This window comes from Cataglyphis hispanica, chromosome 13 (genome assembly GCF_021464435.1).
Source record: "Cataglyphis hispanica isolate Lineage 1 chromosome 13, ULB_Chis1_1.0, whole genome shotgun sequence".
Lineage (NCBI taxonomy): Eukaryota > Metazoa > Arthropoda > Insecta > Hymenoptera > Formicidae > Cataglyphis > Cataglyphis hispanica.
In genome coordinates, this window is record NC_065966.1 from 6,571,868 (window position 1) to 6,593,121 (window position 21,254).

The window sequence follows — 21,254 nt, forward strand, 5'->3', positions numbered from 1 at the left end:
TAAAAAATGCTACATATGTATAGTTGACCATATGCAAATACGGAATGTGGCAAATAAATCCTAACTTTTTATAAAGTTTGTCCTTGAGATTTATTTATTGTCATAAAAAATGACACTCGAATAGGAAATTGTCTTCCTTTTGTAACGGTCGGTTTTCCCCGAGCGCTGTCGCGGGATAGCTCGGCCGGGATCAGGGCTCGGAAGGATAGCAAGCACGAAATGCGAGTGTTGTGTCAATAAATAGTGTCTTTATTCAAAAGTCAGAATGGTGGTTTACAGAGTGTATGGGTATATGATCGTGCGCGAATGAATCGGTACGAGTATGTGCGTATGCGAATGAGTGAGCGGGTATGTGAGCGGTGCGGGCAGGTGCGAATGCACCTTGAAGGTGCGGTCGGGTGCGTGACGAGCTCAGGTGCACGCCTGGAATGCACCCGCGGATGGTGCGCTTAAACGGTGGATCGAGCGCGGTGCGCGAGAATCGATGCTCGCGATCGATAGGTTGTGTTACCCGTCGGATAGATAGCGCGATGGCGCGCGGTAATGTCTCCGCGAGGGGCGGAAGTCTCGCGGCTTGGCGAATCGTGTGCCGATAATTTCGGCGCGTAGGGCAGTCTTACGGCCCTAGGTGTTCGGATTCTGTCGCCGTAATAATGGCGAGTCTCGGTCGGCTTGCGATGTCTCGCGAGATACCTCGCGATGACCGGGAACAGCGGGAGCGGTTCGCGGTCGGAATAGGAGCGTTCAGCAGACGGGAATATCTGTCGGTGGTGGATAAATTCCCACCGCTAGAAATATTGCCGGACGATCGGAGGTTTGGTCGGAACGCTTTGCTTTGCGAGATGCTGGGAAAGCCCAGCAGAGGCGGAGTACACCCAACCTCGATCTCGCTTTTCAAGCGTGTAGGTTCTTCGGGATGCTCTGAGCGTCATACTGACTTCAAAGCGGCGGAGAAGATTTTGTCTTTTTAACCGGTAGAGCGCTTATTTATATCCGGTGTCGGTGGTATCGCGTCGGCGCGATAATTGTTTGTTAAACAATTCGGTTGAGCCCGTTCGCGGCTCGGGAATATTCGGAAACGGTCGGAGCGGTTTCCCGCGCGCGCGTGCTCCGGTACGGTGTGCCGAACCGGTGGTATAAATGTAAACAAATAAATATTTACTAAATATTTATGTTCACTCACCGGTTTACAATACAATGGGGCGCATAGCACCTTCGCTCTAAGGTCTCGTGACTGCTGGGCGTGGGACGCCGGTTTATTATGCGCGCTGGCCTGACCGATGGTCGTCGGGCGGCGGTGTCCGGCGGATGGATGGCCGGGTAACGATGTACGCATTGTTACAATTTTAACTTAAATAACATTTCCGTATCATTTAGGTCGCAGTTACAAAATTAAATATTTTTGAGTAATTTTTACAAAATAATTTGTTATGGGAGAAAATACTTTTGTGTACGGAAAATGTAGTACGGAACGATGTGATATCGAATTAAACAAACATTTTTTTAATAAATTAAAACAATTTATGGTAATACAAGCCATGCATGATAATTGGAGCGCAACTATAATTTATTCGAAATTATTAATATAAGATATGATGCATACGTTTTGGTCTCATTCTTCGGACCATCTTCAGCGTAGATTTTTATAAACACATTAGATCACAATTTACTAATATTACATGATAATTAATTAAAACAGAATCATAATAAAGTCAGGTGAGAAAAGAGTTATATAAAACTGAAGTCAGTCAGATATAGAAAACGATAAATGAAAAAAAAATAAATTATAACTAGTCAACCGATAAATAAAATTGTAGTCCCTCATGTTAACTGAGATATGCGTTTCGATCTTCGTTGTAAGAAGATAAAATTAAGTCACCATGGTTGGAAAGTAAAAATTTTTGCAAAGCCTAAAAGGCAATAGTTGAAACACATATGCATAACAAGAGAGAACTTGTTAAAATTGTAATGCAAGGAATACTTACAAATAATAGTTCCAATTAGTTATTAATTATAATAAATCTTCATATGTCACGCAATAATATGTGTTTTAACTATTGTCTTTGCAAAAATTTTACTTTCCTTTTCTAACCGTGGTAACTTAATTTTATTTTCTTATAACGAAAATCGAAACGCATATCTCAGCTGACATGAGGGACTACAATTTTATTTATCGGTTGACTATTTTTAATTTATTTATTTTATTTACCGTTCTCTATATCTGACCGACATTAGATTTATATAACTTCTTTTCGCTTGACTTTGTTATTATAATTCTGTTTTAATTAATTATCATGTAATATCAGTAAATTGATCTAATGTGTTTATAAAAATCTGCGCTAAAGATGGCCCAAATAATGGGACCGAAACGTACGCATCATATCTTATATTAATAGTTTCGAATAAATTATAATTGCGCTCCAATTACCGCGCGTGACTCGTATTGCCATATATTTCTTTTAATTTTTATTAATAATTTACTTATAAGAGCCTACTATATCTATTGTTTTAATACGTAGGCTAAATATTTAAAGTTGGTGAGTATTATTAAATATTTTGTACGATAACGTTCTTGCTCCGTATGCATATTCCGCGTGTTAATACATTGCATTGCGTCAGGAAGCGTCTAGAAGCTTAAGATATTGCAATAATTTGAAGAGAATGTTTATAAGAGATATATTACACAAATTTATTATAAGATATGGAAATTAATAATATGTTCTACGTAATATAATTGATATATATTACAAATATATTACATAAATATTTAATACTATAAATATATTTTAAAACTCACATATGTATAAAATATAGTAATAAGAATTCTTTGCTTTTTGCTTATAATATTTTCCACTAAAGTTGAATTGACTTCTACAACTATACATATTTTCGCGACATAAACTGAAGTTGAATTGACTTCTACAACTATATATATTTTCGCGACATAAAATTATTATTATATAAAAATACAAGAAGCAGCAACTTCTTATATTTCTTTAGAGTTAAAATTATAAGAATCGATTTGCTAATTTTTCATCTGCATTACGCACGCTCATATCTATTTTTTATATTTGACACATCAACTGACTGTAATTTTCTCGCATTTGGAAATATATGTATATATTTTGTTTTTCGCAGTTATATCCATGAAAAGGATAATCATAAATGTTTTTCAAAACGAAACGCAGATTAAAATATTCGAACACATAGTGGTTGCTTGCAAATATATTTATTAAAAACTTATTAAAACCATGTTGCAATTTTAAATATTTTATCAGTTTTTTTATAAAATCTACATTTGCACCAAATTTGCACTTAATAAGCATATATATTTGTTAAACAGATAAATGACATATAAAAATATTATTTTAAAAGTAAATATAGTAGGAAAAATATATAAAGTATAAGAACGTAATTGTTTCATTTAAATATTTAGAACAAATATTTAGAAAATTTGTCAAAATAAAAACTAAAAACAAATAACTTAATATCTCGTGTATCATAATAATATTGTAAACACAAAATAATTGCAATCTTCATATTTTGCACAATGCTATTTCATTGGATGTAACTTTGTTATTCGTCACATCATTTTCAGTTGTTATTTTATATATAAACATTTCTGTATCAGAAGCCATATCAGATGATACTTTTTAGGATAGCAAGCACGCAGTACGAAAATATATTTGTAATATACATCGATAATTTTGAGATCAATTTTATATAATATTTTATCTATGCAAATATAATAAGCATTAATAATTTCTGCATTTGCTTACTTGTATAAATATGTATGAGTACATATGTATATATTTATAATTATAATTACTTAACAACATTTATAAAAACATTTATAATTACTTAAGAAATAGTATCATGAAATTGTCTTAACTTAAAAAACTTGTTGCTCCTGTGGAAGAAATAACAGCTTTGTTGCGATTTAAATTGCAATACAAATGTACATTTGATTATATGAATTTGTATTTTTATTAACGCAATGGGTTATTAAATCGGAGGGTGCTGGGAGTTCCTTTTGGTATAGCACCAGATTAATAAAAATAATAAAAATACAAGTGCATAGATAAAATAAATAAAAAAAATTACAATTTCAATAAGAAAAACTTAGTGGGTGCCTTTTTTTAATAAAAATGTAATAATTTCTTTTGATATAAAGTTTTGATTATGTGCATTTTATTTTTATTAAAGCAATGAGTTATTAATTTTGTGGGTGCAGGGAGCCTTCTTTTGGGATAGTACGCACCAGATTAATAAAAATAATAATAATATTGGATTACCCGGAAAGTTCGTGCCGATTTTTAAGGAAAATTCAAAGGCAGCATACGCAGCCAAGCTTCACAATGCTCGTGGATGGTGGTTTCTGATATTTTTGCTAATACACGTGTCGTGTAGCGTTATTTGTAGGGTTATTCTCGATTAATTTTGATTTGATCTTTATCAGTCATGGGGATCATCCTTGATTGTCAAGGTTGAAATGATCATTTTAAAACTAGCAAATACTTTTTTCAGCTTTAGCACCTTCTCCGTAAACAGCACATATTTTGTTTGCTGCATTTTTATTAACGCAGTAAGTTATTAATCCGGTGGATGCTGGAAGTCCTTTTTGGGATAGTCCGCACCAGATTAATAAAAATAATAAAAATATTGGGATATCCGGAATGTTCGTGCCGAATTTTAAGGAAAATTCACAGGCAGCATACGTAGCCAAGCTTCACAATGCTCGTGAATGGTAGTTTTTGATATTTTTGACATTTCTTCTAATTCACGTGTCGTGTAGCGTTGGTTATTCTCGATCAGTTTTGATTTGATCTTTATCAGATATGGGGTACACTTTTGATTATCAAGATTGAAATCATCACCTTTAAATATAGCAAACACTTTTTTTCAGCTTTAACACCTTCTCCGTAAAGCACATATTTTGTTTGCTGCTTACATGGCATTTTTACTTTTTCGGTAAGAAAAGCATCAAATGCCTATAACGCACTTTGTTTCCTTCTATTCAAAAGGTACAGAACTGACAAAAATCAATATAGTCTAAACAATCTTTTTTTCTAAAGATGGCTGAAGTGTAATCTTTAAGAAAATGTACACATGTTATTTGTTTTCGATCATTCTGATATATTCAGATATATTCTAATGTTACTTATCGAAAATCGGTACGAATTTTTCTGACAAACCAATGGAAGTGCATCGATAAAATAAAATCAAAAGAAATTACAATTTTATTAAAAAAAATTTGGTGTGTTGCGAGTCTTTTTTTGGATAATCCGCACTGGGTTCTTTAATGAAAATCACATTCCTTTTGACTATATCCTATTGACTATCCTATTGACTATGCACTTGTATATTTATTGACGCAATAAGTTATTAATCAGGTGGGTGCTGGGAGCCCTTTTTGGGATAGTCCGCACCAGATTAATAAATATAATAAAAATACAAATGTACACATAAAATAGATCAAGAGGAATTACATCTTCAGAAAAAATTGATGAGTGCTGTGAGTCTTTCTTAGGATAGTCTGCATTGGGTTTTTTGTTTAAGGACAATGTGATTTCTCTTAATTTAAAGTTTTGATTATATGCACATTTATTTTTATTGACATAATGAGTTATTAATTTGGTGAGTGCTGGGAGTCCTTTTCGGGATAGTCAGCGCCAAATTTATAAATATAATAAAAATACAAGTGTACAGATAAAGTAAATAAAAAAGAAATTACAATTTTATTAAGAAAAACTTGGTGGGTGTTGGGAGTCTTTTTTGGGACAGTCCGCACTGGGTTCTTCTTTAATGAAAATCCCATTCCTTTTGACTATATGCACTTGTAAATTTATTAACGCAGTAAGTTATTAATCCGGTGGGTGCTGGAAGTCCTTTTTGGGATAGTCCGCACCAGATTAATAAATATAATAAAAATACATGTGTACAGATAAAATATATCAAAAAGGATTACATCTTTAGAAAAACTTGGTGGGTGCTGGAAGTTCTTTTTGTGATAGTCCGCACCAGATTAATAAATATAATAAAAATACAGATAAAGTAGGTCAAGAGGAATTACATCTTCAGAAAAATTTGGTGGGTGCTGGGAGTCCTTTTTGGGATAGTCCGCATTGGGTTTTTCTTTAATGTTAAAATAATTTTATTTGATGTAATATTTTATTATTATTTATTAAATAATTTATAACTATATAATTATATGTTTATAGATCTATACATACATATTTATACAACAATGCAAATGCAAAAATGATTAAGAATTGATTAGATTTAAAAATATATTCACACACATGTTCGCATACATTGACAAATATTCTACATCATTGACAACTGTAAATCAAATTTTTTAAAACGTAATAAGGTCACAAAACTAATGTGCTTAAAACTTGCATTATACTGTTTCTTACACATGTATACTACGTACACACTTGTATATACATATTTATATAATAGAATTTGTATACTATGAGAGCAATATTTCTAAATACGTTTGCTGAACATATCTTTGGTTGATTAATTGTTGTGCGATCTTATTATATGTGCATAATTATATTATATATACTATTATTATGTATTATTATAATGTATACATTTATAATTTATAAATAAGATATGATATGTGATATTTTTTAAAGCATAGCGTATTTAAAATCCAATCAAAACTCAATTTGGTTATTTCTATATTCATTTATTTTTTATGTTTATGATAAGATATGTGTGCGTATATTTTAATATTTTATTGCTGATAAAAATATTTTGCATTAAACAATAAAATATTCTTATTCTTTTCCAAGAAATAGTAAAAGATTATAATGTTTTGGAAAATATGAATATGGGCCGAATAAAATGTACAAATATAATTTCAAATGTACTATGTCCGATTGAAATATCGCGCACTGAACAGTATTTGAAAAACTAAATTTTAATTTTTTTATTAATGAAATGTTTGATATTTTAAAAAATATATGATAGTTTCTTTTTTGATATAATGATCCGAAACATTAAACATTTGCTCGCACTTAGAAAAATTATTATTGATGCGAGAGATTATAGCGCAGGGAAATTATTTAGTAGCTCAAATGTGGAAATTGAATATTACATTTTTAAATATTATTGTTTTGTCATATGATAATGCGTCCGTAATGAGAAAAAACATCTTTCATTTAAAAAAAGTTGGAAGAAGTTTTTAAAAATTAAAATTTTTATTACAAGATGATTTGGTTGATTAATGCTAATTGCTTTTGTATTGATGTATCAATACAATTAAATCTTAGTGTTCGAGAGCGACGCGATGTAAAGCGTGAGATGAGGCGTATGGATAATATAACGTACGAGAAAGACGGAGCACAAAATAATTCACGCGAATAATGTCACAAATGTCTTTAATTATAAATAAATAATTAACAAAGTCAAATACACAGCTTTTTACATAAAGTTCCGAATTACAAGAAAGAAATGGTCCAAAAAGTCCAAAAAGAAATAAGCAGTCGTAATAATATGCGGTTCATAATAAAAGAAAAGCGGTCGTCGTTAATCTAAGTCCGAAAAAATAGCGAGTGTCGAAATGCGGTTTATCTAATAAGCGGTATATCTAAGCGGTAACTGCGCTTGTGCCCTCTCCTCGAAAGTGGATCCCTTATAATACATCTTTCTTTACTTGCGGCCAATTAATTTGAACCGTGTTCGAATTCTCGAAGCGGCGCCAAACTTTATTGGCCGCCATTCGAAATTTCGGCGTTAGGTAAGTGTTCGCGCGAGCGATAGGCTTATTTTGATCAAAATTGTTTGCATTTCAGCAATTGTTTTAAGAAATTTGCTAGTAGCGCTGGCTACTTATTGTACAATGAAAATATTGTTAAGGAACATGGAGAATATAATCAATGCTGATTATAATCAATTAATCAATAACGTAATGTTTTATTTGACTTCAAAATGTATTTTTATCTAAGGAAATAAAAAGGTTCAAAAATATATCACTTTCTTCTTATTTAAGAAATATATTTATTTAAAAAATAAATATTCGCTTCAGCTCATGCGGCAACTTCATGCGCGACGTTCGTTGTCTTCCGCACATGCCATACATATAATATTTTTTTGTAATGCCTGTTATTTCCGCACTATTAGTGCGGTAATATAAGTTATAAAGCTGCTTGTCTCGCATTAGTGTGAGAAATAACTACTTTTGCATTTTTTTGCTATACCTTCGAAACAAGTGACTTTAGGGCATATGTGTATAAATACCATAGACATAGAAATATAGGGACCAAGCATATCATTGCGGAGGGGAAGCCACTGCGGGATGATGCGATGACGTAAATTGTGCCTAGATTGGATGTTATATCACATAAGTTTACGTCAATGATATTCGTGTTGGCGGCTGTCAAATTGTTACGCGTATTTTGACAGTATTTGCCTATATGTTAAAGAAATTTTTAAAAAAATAAGGTATATAAATATATAAATATATAATTTATGTATATATATATATATATATATATATATATATATATATATATATATACATATATATAATGTAAAATATATATTTATATATTTAATACATATATATATATATATATATATAGATAGTATATTTAAAACTGTTTAAAATATATATATATATTTTAAACAGTTTTAAAATGTACATATAAAAAGTACATAATAAAATAATATATTAAAATGTAAATATAATATAAATATATTTGTTATAGAATTAAAAATAAAGAATAGTATTTATAATATAATTATAATATTTGATATTATTATTTAATATTTAATATTTATTAGTAAATATTTAATAACGTTCAATATTTATAATAAACAATTTTATTGATTTATTTAATACACTATACTAACAATAAATTTAATATTTAACATATACAATACAACACATACATTTAATACAATTTAATAATACATACATAAACATATAACACAATATATTAATAAACACAATATTAATTAATACAACATATAATAAAATAAAATATAACAAATACAATATACATATAATAAATTTTTCATTGATCTTTATGATCTTTACCTTTTATATAAACAGTATGAGTTTGTTAAAAAAAACACTGATTTTTTGATTTATTTATATTATTTAAAGAAATTTTACTATTATTATTATTATTATTATTATTATTATTATTATTATTACTTATTATAAAAATTAAATTACATTACATAGCTTTAAATAATATAGATAAGTTTAAATGTCAGCGCCAATTTTTCAATAAACTCATATTATATGTTTCAATGAAGAATATATATTGTATTATATGTGTTGTATTTTATTTAATTATATGGTGTATTATTGAATATTTATTAGTATAGTATGTCAAATAAATCGATAAATATTACTAATATTTATAATAAATATTGAATGTTACTAAATATTAAATAATAATATAATATAATATAAATATAATTAATATACTTTATCTTTAATTCTATAACAAATATAATATTTAATTTTATTATATTTTTATTATGTATATTTTATGTATTTTATGTATATTTATGCATTTTAAAGTTGTTAAATTATATTTATATATACAAATATATTTACAAATATATATTACAAATATATTTACAAATATATAAATATATATTTTATATATTTATATATTTATATATTTTTTTTCTGACAAATTTTTTTAACATATAGAAAAATAGTGTCAAAAAACCTGTGACAGTTTGACAGCTGCCAACACGAGTATCACTAATGTAAACTTGCGCGATATAACGCGCCAATCAAATTTAGACACAATTTACCTCGTCGCATCGTCCCATAGTGGCTTCTCCGCCGCATTGGTATGCTCCGTCCCTTTATTTTTATATTTTCTATGATTAAGATTTTTTGACTTAGAGTGACACAAAGAATACACAGTTTCAATGTGGACATCACGTTACGGGACATCCTGTATACAGGGTGCCCGACGTGTAACTGATCGTACGAAAGTGAAGTTAGATTGGGCCAAACTGAGTCGAAAAGTCCTATACTATTTTTCAAAATTTGCAATAATTATTGCGTTATTAATTAAAATATGTGAGCTAAAGTACGCGTTGGAAAGCGGTAGGATGATATCGGAAGGCATGTCTGATAATTACTTGTGTACGTTTCTTAGCAATGAAAGCATCATCTAAGTAAGAGATGACTGCGTGACTCTACCTCTCGCTTAGATAACAAAATAGTTATTGCAAATTTTGCAAAATAGTACAGGACTTTTCGATTCAGTTTGGCCCAATCTATCTCCATTTTTCGTGCAGTCAGTCATGTCAGACACCTTGTATATATATATACAAGATGTCTGATATGACTGACTGCACGAAAAATAGAGATAGATTGGGCCAAACTGAATATATATATATATATATATATATATATATATATATATATATAACTGAATATATATATAATTTATACATTTATAAATAAGTATATATACATATATGCATATGTATATATCAATAGATAAAATATATCTAAAATATATCGAACATTCTTTTTCCATTTAGAAATTAATAAATAGCTAAATAATAATCAATTGTCATGAGAATTATTATAGCAAATGTAAAATATATATATATATATATATATATATATATTGATAATATTATATAGATATATAGATATTATCGCCCAAAGAACGAAATCATATTAATCCTGTTTGAACATTCAACTAAAATTTATTTGTATGCCATTTATATACATTTGATAACATCAATGAATAAAATATATTCAATTTTATTTTTTCCATAACCAATTGTCATAAAGATTTGTATAATAAATTTAAAATATATATAGATCATATTATATAAATATATTATATATTATATATTATATTTAGAGAATAGCAAAATAGAAAAAGAAAATAACTTACAGCATTTTCCATGTTATAAAATACATAAAGTAATTAATTTTTATGTAGGAAATGGAAAATAAAAAGAATTAAAAACAAATATAACAAAAGAATAGAATAATATAATAAAATGCTAATATAAAAAAATATAACAATAAGTAGCAAACAGAGAGAGAGAAAGAGAGAGAGAGAGAGAGAGAGAGAGAGAGAGAGAAAGAAAGAAAGAAAGAAAGCTTTATTTATAAAGCGCTCTGGGACGAAATCCCCTCAAGCGCCATAAATACTAATACATAAATACTAATACTATATATACCAATACAAATACATAAGTAAGAATACATTTAAAAATTACAATGTGTGCGCAATATTCTTAAACATGTAACGAAAAGTGTCTATGCATAATGTGTGTTATAATCAACAATCTTAAGGTATGCCAGAGAGAGATGCAATAGTATACTAAGCATTCAAGAAATATTCCCCAATTTATATCCCACTCATGAAGAGGCACAGACGAGCAACCACGAATACAACTTTTGTTTAAAATCCACCAGTGTAGCCGCACTCCTAATAGACTGAGGGAGATCATTCCAAAACCTAGCCGACGTAAGTCTAAAAGACCGTTTGAATAGTTCAGTTCTACATAGTGGCAGGAAAAGCCTGTCCCTCGGAGCCCTAGTAGCACGGTCGGATGTTGCAATCCTACAGTTGAAATTGGAGTGCAGGAGACTAGGTTGTTTAGTTTCCAATATCTTATACAACAGGCATCCCACAAAGTAAGCTCTTCTGGCATCAACCTTGAGCCACCGTAGCCTTACATAATAAGGTGTAATGTGCTCATCAGTCCTTACGTTGAAGATGAATCTGACGCAGGCATTCACCGCTCTATGAAGTCTCAGACTCTGCTCGGTTGTCATGTCCGTGTATGCCGCACAGCAATAATCAATATGTGGGTAGATAAGTGAAATGACAAGCTTAGATTTGAGAGCTTCCGGTAATAGTTGCCTGCAAAGTTTTAATTGATATAGAGCAGAATGGATTCTGTTTGTTATATTAGTAACCTGCTTCTCCCAAGATAAGGTATTCATGATCGTGACACCAAGATATTTAACAGATGTAGAATATTGAATCAAGGACCCGTCAACTCTTATCGCAGGAAGTGTACTCGTATCAATAGCTTTGACAAATCTCGCTGTTCCCATAATTATAGCCTGAGTCTTATCTGAGTTTAAGATGAGTCTGTTTATACTAGACCATCCAAGAATAGCCTCAATGTCTTTATTGACCTTCCGGATGGTGTGAGATAAATCTCTAGGTTTACAATGGATGTAAGCTTGGAGATCGTCAGCATAAAAATTGTATTTGCAGTGTTTGACCACATGTCTAAAGTCAGCCAGGTACAGAGTGAAAAGCAAGGGTCCCAACACAGATCCCTGCGGCACCCCAACCCTGACGGGAGACGGAGATGAGATTGTACCCTCTGTGCGATCCTTGACCACCTGAGTCCGCCCAGTCAAATAAGAGTGTATCCAACGCAAGACACTCTCAGAAAAGTTTAAGTTCTTCAATTTCTTGATTAGCAAAAAATGATCCACCCTATCAAATGCCTTCGAAAAATCGAAGAAAACAGACACAGTGACCATCTTCGGTCAGCCGCATGTCTCACCTCGTCCAGCATCCTAATCAGACAAGTTTGTGTAGAGTGGTTGTTCCGATAAGCAGACTGACACGGATCGCACAAGCCCGAGTCCTCCAGATAGACACGAATCTGCGCGCAAATCAATCGCTCCAACGCCTTCGACAAGGTAGGAAGTATAGATATTGGTCGATAATGTTGCACCAATGTAGGATTCCTGACTTTATGTATCGGACAGATAAGAGCCGATTTCCACCTCATAGGGAAAATACCATTCATCAAGGAGAAATTGAATAGATGCTCCAAAATAGGCAGTGTACAGTGGATTGTCAGTTTCAACAATCTCAAGGAGATGCCATCTCCACCCACCGCATTTGATTTTGCCCTGGAAATCACTCTCGCGATGTCTTGCGGCACCACATAATTCCAGTGAAGGCTCCTGTCATCAAAATCCCGCTCAATAATATCCCTCAAAGAGCCGTCCTCCACACAATCAGCATGCTCCGCACTATGCCCAAAAAATGCATTAAGCTCTTCAACTGAGTGCGAAAGACGCCCTCCGGTATTCCTGGCCTTAATAAGACCCAGATGTCTCAGCCTGCCCCAGACCTCAGATGCTTTGCCTTCCCGATTGAAGATGTTGACATAATATTCGCGCTTTGCAGAACGCACAAGATTTTGCGCTCTGTTGCGCAGCACCTTGTATCGATCATAATATACGTCATTTTTATGCCTGCGCCATGTTCTCCTGGCCAGATCTCTATCGCGCATCACCCCACGGATCGCATCAGTCAACCATGGGGCAGGCAAATTCCTGAAGAGTCGTCGTTTCAGAGGCACATGCTCATCGAATACATTGAGTAATTTAGTGCAAAAGATATCAATCTTTTCAACCATGTTATCCGAGACCGACACGTCAGTCCAATCGATATTACTAACATCAGACTGAAAGGATTCCGCATCAAAGCCACTCCAATCCCTGCAAACTACAAGCTTCCCATGGCGACGCTGAAGCTTAATCCCATACCTTATAAAAATAAGATCGTGTGCTGACAGAAATGCTACTCCACACTGACCAAATTCTTTGAGCTTATCACTGTCATCGATAATGCACAAGTCTAATAGTGTGCTGGAGTCCCTCAGATGATGAGTGGATCTGAACGGCACCAGATATAAACTCGACTCAAATATAAAGGAGCCAATTTGCTGACTATTAAAGGTGTCCTGATTCATATCAGCATTGAAGTCCCCCAGGATGATCGAGTGTCTATAGCCTACCTGGAAATCCAAAAATGACTGAAAAAACTTGTTCAGATAACCCGATTTCGGAGGTCGATATACCACTGCTAGCAAGAGTTTAGATCTATTATTGAATATAATCTCCGCCATAATAAATTCTGGTCTATCCGTAACCGACCCATCAGAGCAACAAAGAATGGAGGCACAAAAATGATCCGCCAAATAAAATGCCACTCCACCTCCAGATCTTCCAATTCTATCGCATCTAAAGAGAGAATATCCAGGTAGTCTGATCATAGCATCGGTAATAACAGGCCGAAGCCACGTCTCCGATATGCAGATGATGTGGAAGTCAGCACTGCAAAAGTAGTGACGAAACTCATCCAGATGTGCAAAGAGCGACTGGCAATTCACATAGCAAATTTTAAGGTCCTCAAGGTCGTTTTCCATATCATTCATAGCTGGTATTGGCTATCTTGTCCTTAACCCTTCTCCTCAGTACCAAACATTTTGCAGCATCCATGGCGGAGTGGGCCAAGTCACCATGAGTTATATGATTACGCTCACAGTTCAGACACTTCGGTGTTTGATCCCTATTCTTGCAGTCCTTCATCTCATGTGCTCCTGCACAATGTCCGCAAGAAGGTTTACCTTTGCAATCTTTTGCAATATGGCCAAACGTGAGACATCTATAACACTGCACAATTCGAACATGATCCGCAAATGAGCAGGCAGAGTAGCGCAGATAAATCCGTCCACATTCAAGTAAGATCTTTCGTACCGCCGATGTAACCTCCAGTATGCAGCTGGTAGTGCGCTTGTCTTGTTTTGGCGTAAAAATGTAAACAATCTTCACGTCCTTTGCATCTACATCACTCAGGTTCTGGGCCAGGAGCTCATTCTCAATTTCTTTAGCCGACATATCGGTAGTAACTCCATGTACTATAAGCCTTGGATTCAATTTCCTGTCCTCACGCACTGTCAATCCAGCCTCCGCAAGGCCAGGGTGAGCCCTGATCTTTTTAATGTCAGGTGAGAATGCCTCAATTCTGACACCATTATCTCGTGCATACGATATCCTCCTGACCTTTAAACCACAGTCAGCCGGTTTTAAGACCCTGCACAAGGTATCCTTAGTGACCTGTGATGAGACGTATTTCTCCCTCTTATTCTCACTCGGCACAATCAGAAAGCTTGTGGTGTCAGATACCTCCACCGTCGGACCCCGCGAGACACGCACCTCAGTTCCTGAAGCCCCAACAACAGACGCATATGATTTGCTCTTCTCAGCTGCAGCTCCCGCAAAGCTGACGTTACTCTTCACATTATTTGCAACTTTTTTATTAAAGTCCTCTAGCACCTCCACGACAGCCTCCTTAATATCCTTCGCCGTACAGCTTGCAGATGCTGATCTCTCCTCAATCAAACCCGTCAAAACCGTGGATACTTCCATAAAAGCATCTCTATATGCACGAAAAGCCGACTCGATTATACCTCTCTTCTCCAGCGTTTCCTTGCTGGACAAGAGCAGCCTAGACACAGCCTCGGTGTGTCTGTTAACCGTAGCCCTGAGCGCATTTACCCTCGAGCTGTTCATTGCATCTGTACTATTTGCATTATTTGCTCTCTCTGACATACCTGACAGATTTAGTAATGCCGTGCTTGAAGACTGTCTCGTGAGTCCCCTTCTTCCTACTCCACTGTCAGCCTGCCCACCAGCTCCTACGCCGGCTTCCATCCTTCACATGTAAACAATAATACGCCTAGGTCGAAAAATAACGATGCGACTCACTCCAAAGAAAGAAATCCAGTTGAAAATCCTCGCAATTGTCCAACAGCCCGGTCAGTTGACCAGTACAGTAACTGCTTGTACCACAAGTCAAGCAGAGGAAGCCCTTGACAGATTCTAAAAAGAATTTATGCCCCGCAGGGCAAAAAGCGGCAGAAATTGACTCACAAAAAACAGAGCGACAAGAAAATACGTCAACATGTCAACTCACCCAAAGAAAGAGAGAGAGAGAGAAAGAGAGAGAGAGGGAGAGAGAGAGGGGAGAGAGAGAGGGGAGAGAGAGAGAGAGAGAGAGAGAGAGAAGTAATCACGTAAGCGAATATGTGCGAGAAGAAGCTGAGCAATATGTAATACGTAGTGAACGAGCGATTAGAAAAAGAATAAGCATGTGATCAGAAAAAGCATATCGCAGTGCGAGCAAAGAAGAAGGATAAAACTATTGCGACGGATGAAGACGTCAAGGAGATATGCTTCGATCGAACGAAGAGAAAGACAAATTTTTGATTTAATCCGAGCAGACAAGGGCGATGTAATAACAGATCGAACGTGTAAGAAAACCCAAATAATTTCCTCTCCACTAGCCTTGAAACGTCAGCGACGAACTAATATAAGAGTTTAAAACATTAAAATTAGCGTCGTGTAATAAATGATAAAACTGCAATAAAAAATATAGTTTGTTTACGTTGTATTTGTGTAGAGCAAACGTGGAAGAAGTATTTGTTTACATTTATAGCAGCGGAGCCACTGCCACTTCCGATTTAAAACTTAGATTTTATTTTGGTTGGGTTGTATCATTCGGAATTGTTGGCGCACAATAAAACGCTGGGAGGGAAAAGGCGGAACACATATCGTGTCGATCCATATACTTTACCATCCGCACAACGATTGTGGGATGGACTTCGCTTCCCGTTGTAAACTATATCCGTGGACAAAGTGTGTTCCGCGTTGCCTACGGGGTACTCCACTTTCAGAGGACATATAATATAACCAAAACCTTTATTTTATTTCAAACTAAACTGATTTTCAACGAATTCGTTTTTCTATGCTTTAAAGTACATGAGATATATGAGTTTCAAATAATTTCGTGATAGCATATTGAAGATTTACATTGGAAATAGGTTTGAATTTGATAATGTCGGATTTTTTACGGCAGGCCGATACCGAGGGAAAGTTAGTTTTATAAGTTTGCGTAATGTTCAGTATAAAAGATTTTGTGCATAAATCTGCGTACATCAATACAGCCTACCTCATGCAGGACCGAGGTCCTTGGGGACAACAAAAATAGCTGAATTGTGTTCAATAAGCTTGTCAAAATTTATACTTCTTTGTAACAATGCATCCCCCCATCGTTCCCGACACGTCGGAAGTCTGCCGCCCGGCGAACACCAGCCGGGCAGAGGCAGAGGCGCTTAGCGCCCATTTTTAAACATGCGTACGATGTTTATGATAAACACAAGCCGTTAGTGTTTGTCATAAACAAAGCGAGCGCCGAACGGCACCGAACGTTTCCGGCGAATGCCGATCGCCGAAACGCGCGCTACCGGAGGCCCGCGTCGTCTCCCCCACCCCGAGGGGGATGCGAACGGCGCGGGTGTCACGCTCGCTTCGGTAGGGTATAAAAAGCCCTACCGAACACCAGACGCCACCAGACCGGCACCTGAATCCGCTCGAGCGGTACGCTCCGAGACAAATCCAGAAACCGATCCTCAACGTCTATAGACAGTGGCCCGGAGGTTGACGAGTTCGCAGCCTCCGTCGAGCATTCTCGACCATCTGCTCTAGAAACGACTCCAGCCTAGAAACCGTCCGTATAAGAACGAGAGTGGACGAGTTCGCCGCTTTCCTCGAGAATTCTCGAGCTATTACGGTCCTGTCACCTGACCATCCAACCCTGCGTACAGGACAAGAGAGTGGACGAGTTCGCCGCTTTCCTCGAGTATTCTCGAGACCTGACGCTCCGACCATCCGAACGTCCAAACTGCACTCCCACGATTATCGCTGGGAACTTGCACCGCGTCATCGACGCATCTACCCGACTGCAGGCCTGACACCCTGCAGTCCGCGCCGAACATCCAGCCGCACGCAACACGCGTTTGAACTCACGTATCTCGCACGATATCAAATTGCGAGATATCGAGATACTGACACGCGGTGTCAATACGCACCCACCTTACCGCGCGCACCTCGAATCAATAAACGCGAGACGACAACACGCGCCCGCCTTACCGCGCGCACCTCGCGCCAACAACCGCGAAGCCGACAACACGAGCCCGTCTCACCGCGCGCGCCACGCGCCACGAGCCGGACTCTTTAACTAGACGCGCAAAAACACCGTCTAGACCCGCGTCACAACATTACGCTCGTATTATTATATTAACGCGATTTATTGTAAACGTTCTTCTCATTGTAAAAATTGACCATTGCCTCGAGTGGCGAATAAACGACGTACACAACAACTCACGTCTGTTGCGTTTCAACCCCTTCACGAACCTTGATCCCGATTGCGCTGTCCGCGCGCGTATTCGGAACCGCTCGTGAAGCGGCCCGTTACACTTTTATTTATACTTCTTTTGCCTTAAAATTGATACAGCGCTAAGAAACCAATTACTGAGAACTTATTACAGTGCCCTAGGGTCGCTTTACCATTTTCCTCTTAGAAATCTTGATATAACTCCTTAAAATCAAATCGCTAAGCGCTCATCCCATCCCAGTGCTCTCGCGAAGCTTCCCTTTTAATTTTATCTTCCCATAAAAAGTTATAACAGGAGATTAAGTAAAATGTGGTATATTATAACAAAAATTTATCATTTAATTTTCATCCGTACACGATCCAAGCAATTGAAATCTGTTTGCTGAACGCTCACCATATACTGTTGGGTATACTGTTGGGATACATATTCTGCTCCGTTTACTCTAAATCTTCCCTTTTTATTGAAATTTAGAGTCACAATAAGATCTAGTATCGGTACTAAGTACAATATTTTATTCCGCAAATAATTCTCTCAATAAACAAATTCAATTCCATTTCTTATAAATATACTATAAATATATTTTTCTCGATTCCTCTCTCATTATAATATACATTATTGTTCAAATTTTATTTCTTTAACTCTTATTAAACTTATGAGTTAATACACGTAATTGTGTACCTGCGTACATACTTGAAATATTTAGTCAAAACATCTAGTAAGTAAATAGTTCCGTGCCTACGCCACTGCCCTAGATAATACTCACTGGTTTAGTCTCAGCTCTCAGGCGTCTCTTCCTTGGGTATTGGCTTGGGTATTGGCGGAAACCTGGATATCGCTCTATAAAAATAGAGAGCTATCCTTTACACACTAATCGAGATTAGTAGAAGAGAAGAAGCGTTGTTGAGATTACGCATGATTACCAGGTAGTGATCGCTCCTTGTCTCGCGAACCTACCCCTCTTAAAAGCTTATATGAATAAATACTTAGTGCTCGATTTCCGAAACGCTGGCAGTTTGACTAGCCTGACATTGTTTTCTATGGTTTCTGAATTAGATAGTAACATTCCTTTTTTCTCTCTTTTTTAAATAAGCTCACGCTCCGCCAGGCGGCTACATCGCGGAAAATTTGTCGTGCTATGTCCGCTGACGTACTGTCGAAAATTTCTTAGCGGCGTCCCGCCGTTCCACTGACCATACCCAATAGATATTCCACGTCTGGCCACTTGAAATAGTAAACGAGAATATGGTACACTAAGAATGCATGGCTAGAATAATCTGCTGACAATTTTTTCGCCTTCTATGACGATACAGTTAAATACATATAACTCGGTAATACCATATATAGGAATCACATACAAAAAAAAAATATATAAAAAGGGTGTAACGGGCCTCTTCACGTGCGATTTCGCGTGCGCGCGGACAGCGCAATCGGAATCAGGATTCGTGAAGTGGGTTGAAACGCAACGGACGTGAGTTGTTATGTACGTCGTTTATTCGCCACTCGAGGCAATGGTCAACTTACAATCGATATACGAGTCAGTTACAATAGTAATGAATTGATATAAGAATACAAACGCACTGTTGTGACGCCGGTCTAGACGGTGTTTTTCGCGTCTAGTTAAAAGGCCGGCTCGTGGCGCGGGACGCGTGCGGTGAGACGGGCGCGTGTTGTCGGCTCGCGTTTGTTGGCGCGAGGTGCGCGCGGTAAGGCGGGTGCGTGTTGTCGTTTCGCGTTTGTTGGTACGAGGTGCGCGCGGTAAGGCGGGCGCGTATTGACACCGCGTGCCAATATTTCGATATCTCGCAATTGGATATCGTGCGAGATGCGCGAGTTAAGACGCGTATAATATGCGTTTGGGTGTTCGGCGCGGACTGCAGGGTGTCAGGCCTGCAGTCGGGTGTATGCGTCGGCGTCGGTGACGCGGCGCGTGTTCCCAGACAACTATCGTGGGATGTGTCTGTGCGCGGAGTCCAGATGGTCAGGTGATCGGACCGTAGAGACTCGAGAATCCTCGAGGAAAGCGGCGAACTCGTCCACTCTCTGTCCTGTACGGGGGTTAAGGCGGGATTCGTCTCGAGAGCAGTTAGTCGAGAATACTCGACGGAGGCTGCGAACTCGTCAACCTCCGGGCCACTGTCTATAGACGTTTTAGGATCGGTTTCCTGGAATTGTCTCGGAGCGTACTGCTCGAGCGGATCTCAGGTGCTGGTCTGGTCCTGTCTGGTGTTCGGTAGGGCTTTTTATACCCTACCGAAGCGAGCGTGACACCCGCGCCGTTCGCATCCCCCTCGGGGTGGGGGAGACGACGCGGGCCTCCGGCAGCGCGCGTTCGGCGATCGGCATTCGCCGGAAACGTTCGGTACCGTTCGGCGCTCGCTTTGTTTATGACAAACACTAACGGCGGTGTTTGTCATAAACATTGTTTTCGTATTTAAAAATGGGCGCTAAGCGCCTCTGCCTCTGCCCGGCTGGTGTTCGCCGGGCGGCAGACTTCCGAGGGGCGACGTGTCGGGAACGATGGGGGATGCATCGTTACAAGGGTCTATATAATATATTCCTATATATTATGTACATATATTTTGTATTACCAATATTATATTAATTTTAAATTTTATGGAAAGATACATTATCTTATAAAAAAAAAGAAAAATTCTATTATAATAATACTGCTTTAAGATTCTAAGACATTTATATATACTTTTCCTTTCAATTGACGCATCGATAATATAATTAGTAATATAATTACTCGTAACATATATGTGTATATTAAAATGTACTCTTATATATCCGAACTCTCAAGAAATGCATTATGTAGCTATTTACGAGTAATGACAAAAAAAAAATAAAAAAAAAGGGGAAATTTAATCTAGACATTAAGTAAGTAAAATAAGAAATCATATATATACCTACATATATATATATATATATATATATATATATATATATATATGTATATTTGTATAATTGCAGAGATGTTAAGACACTTCGCAATATTCATTTTTATAAGCCCACTCTGCGCACTTATCGGGTTTGATTGCGGCGGACAACACCTTAACATTACTTCGGTATCGCTGCTCGATGTTGGTGAATGCAACCTAAATTATCGAAAACCCAATACCAGCGAAACATAAGTCCAACTTTTACAACTTTCCGATTACAACCATGCAGAGGTTATCCAATGCAAGGTTGAAATCTCAAAGACAATCTACCACTGCGGAATGTATTCGCACGTCTCGGCAGTC

The 21,254-nt window shown here is 36.3% G+C and overlaps 1 protein-coding gene and 1 pseudogene across 1 annotated transcript; both read right to left on the reverse strand.

The window, feature by feature from the left end:
• Positions 1–21,254, reverse strand: part of LOC126854273 (phospholipase A2-like) — a 179,588-nt pseudogene that overhangs the window by 142,727 nt on the left and 15,607 nt on the right.
• Positions 14,204–15,490, reverse strand: LOC126854106 (uncharacterized). The gene has a single exon (XM_050600499.1). The coding sequence runs from the start codon at positions 15,488–15,490 to the stop codon at positions 14,204–14,206; it is 1,287 nt and encodes a 428-aa protein (XP_050456456.1).

Coding starts and splice junctions, on each gene's coding strand:
- LOC126854106 (XM_050600499.1), bottom strand. CDS start 15,490: ATGGAAGCCGGCGTAGGAGCTGGTGGGCAGGCTGACAGTGGAGTAGGA.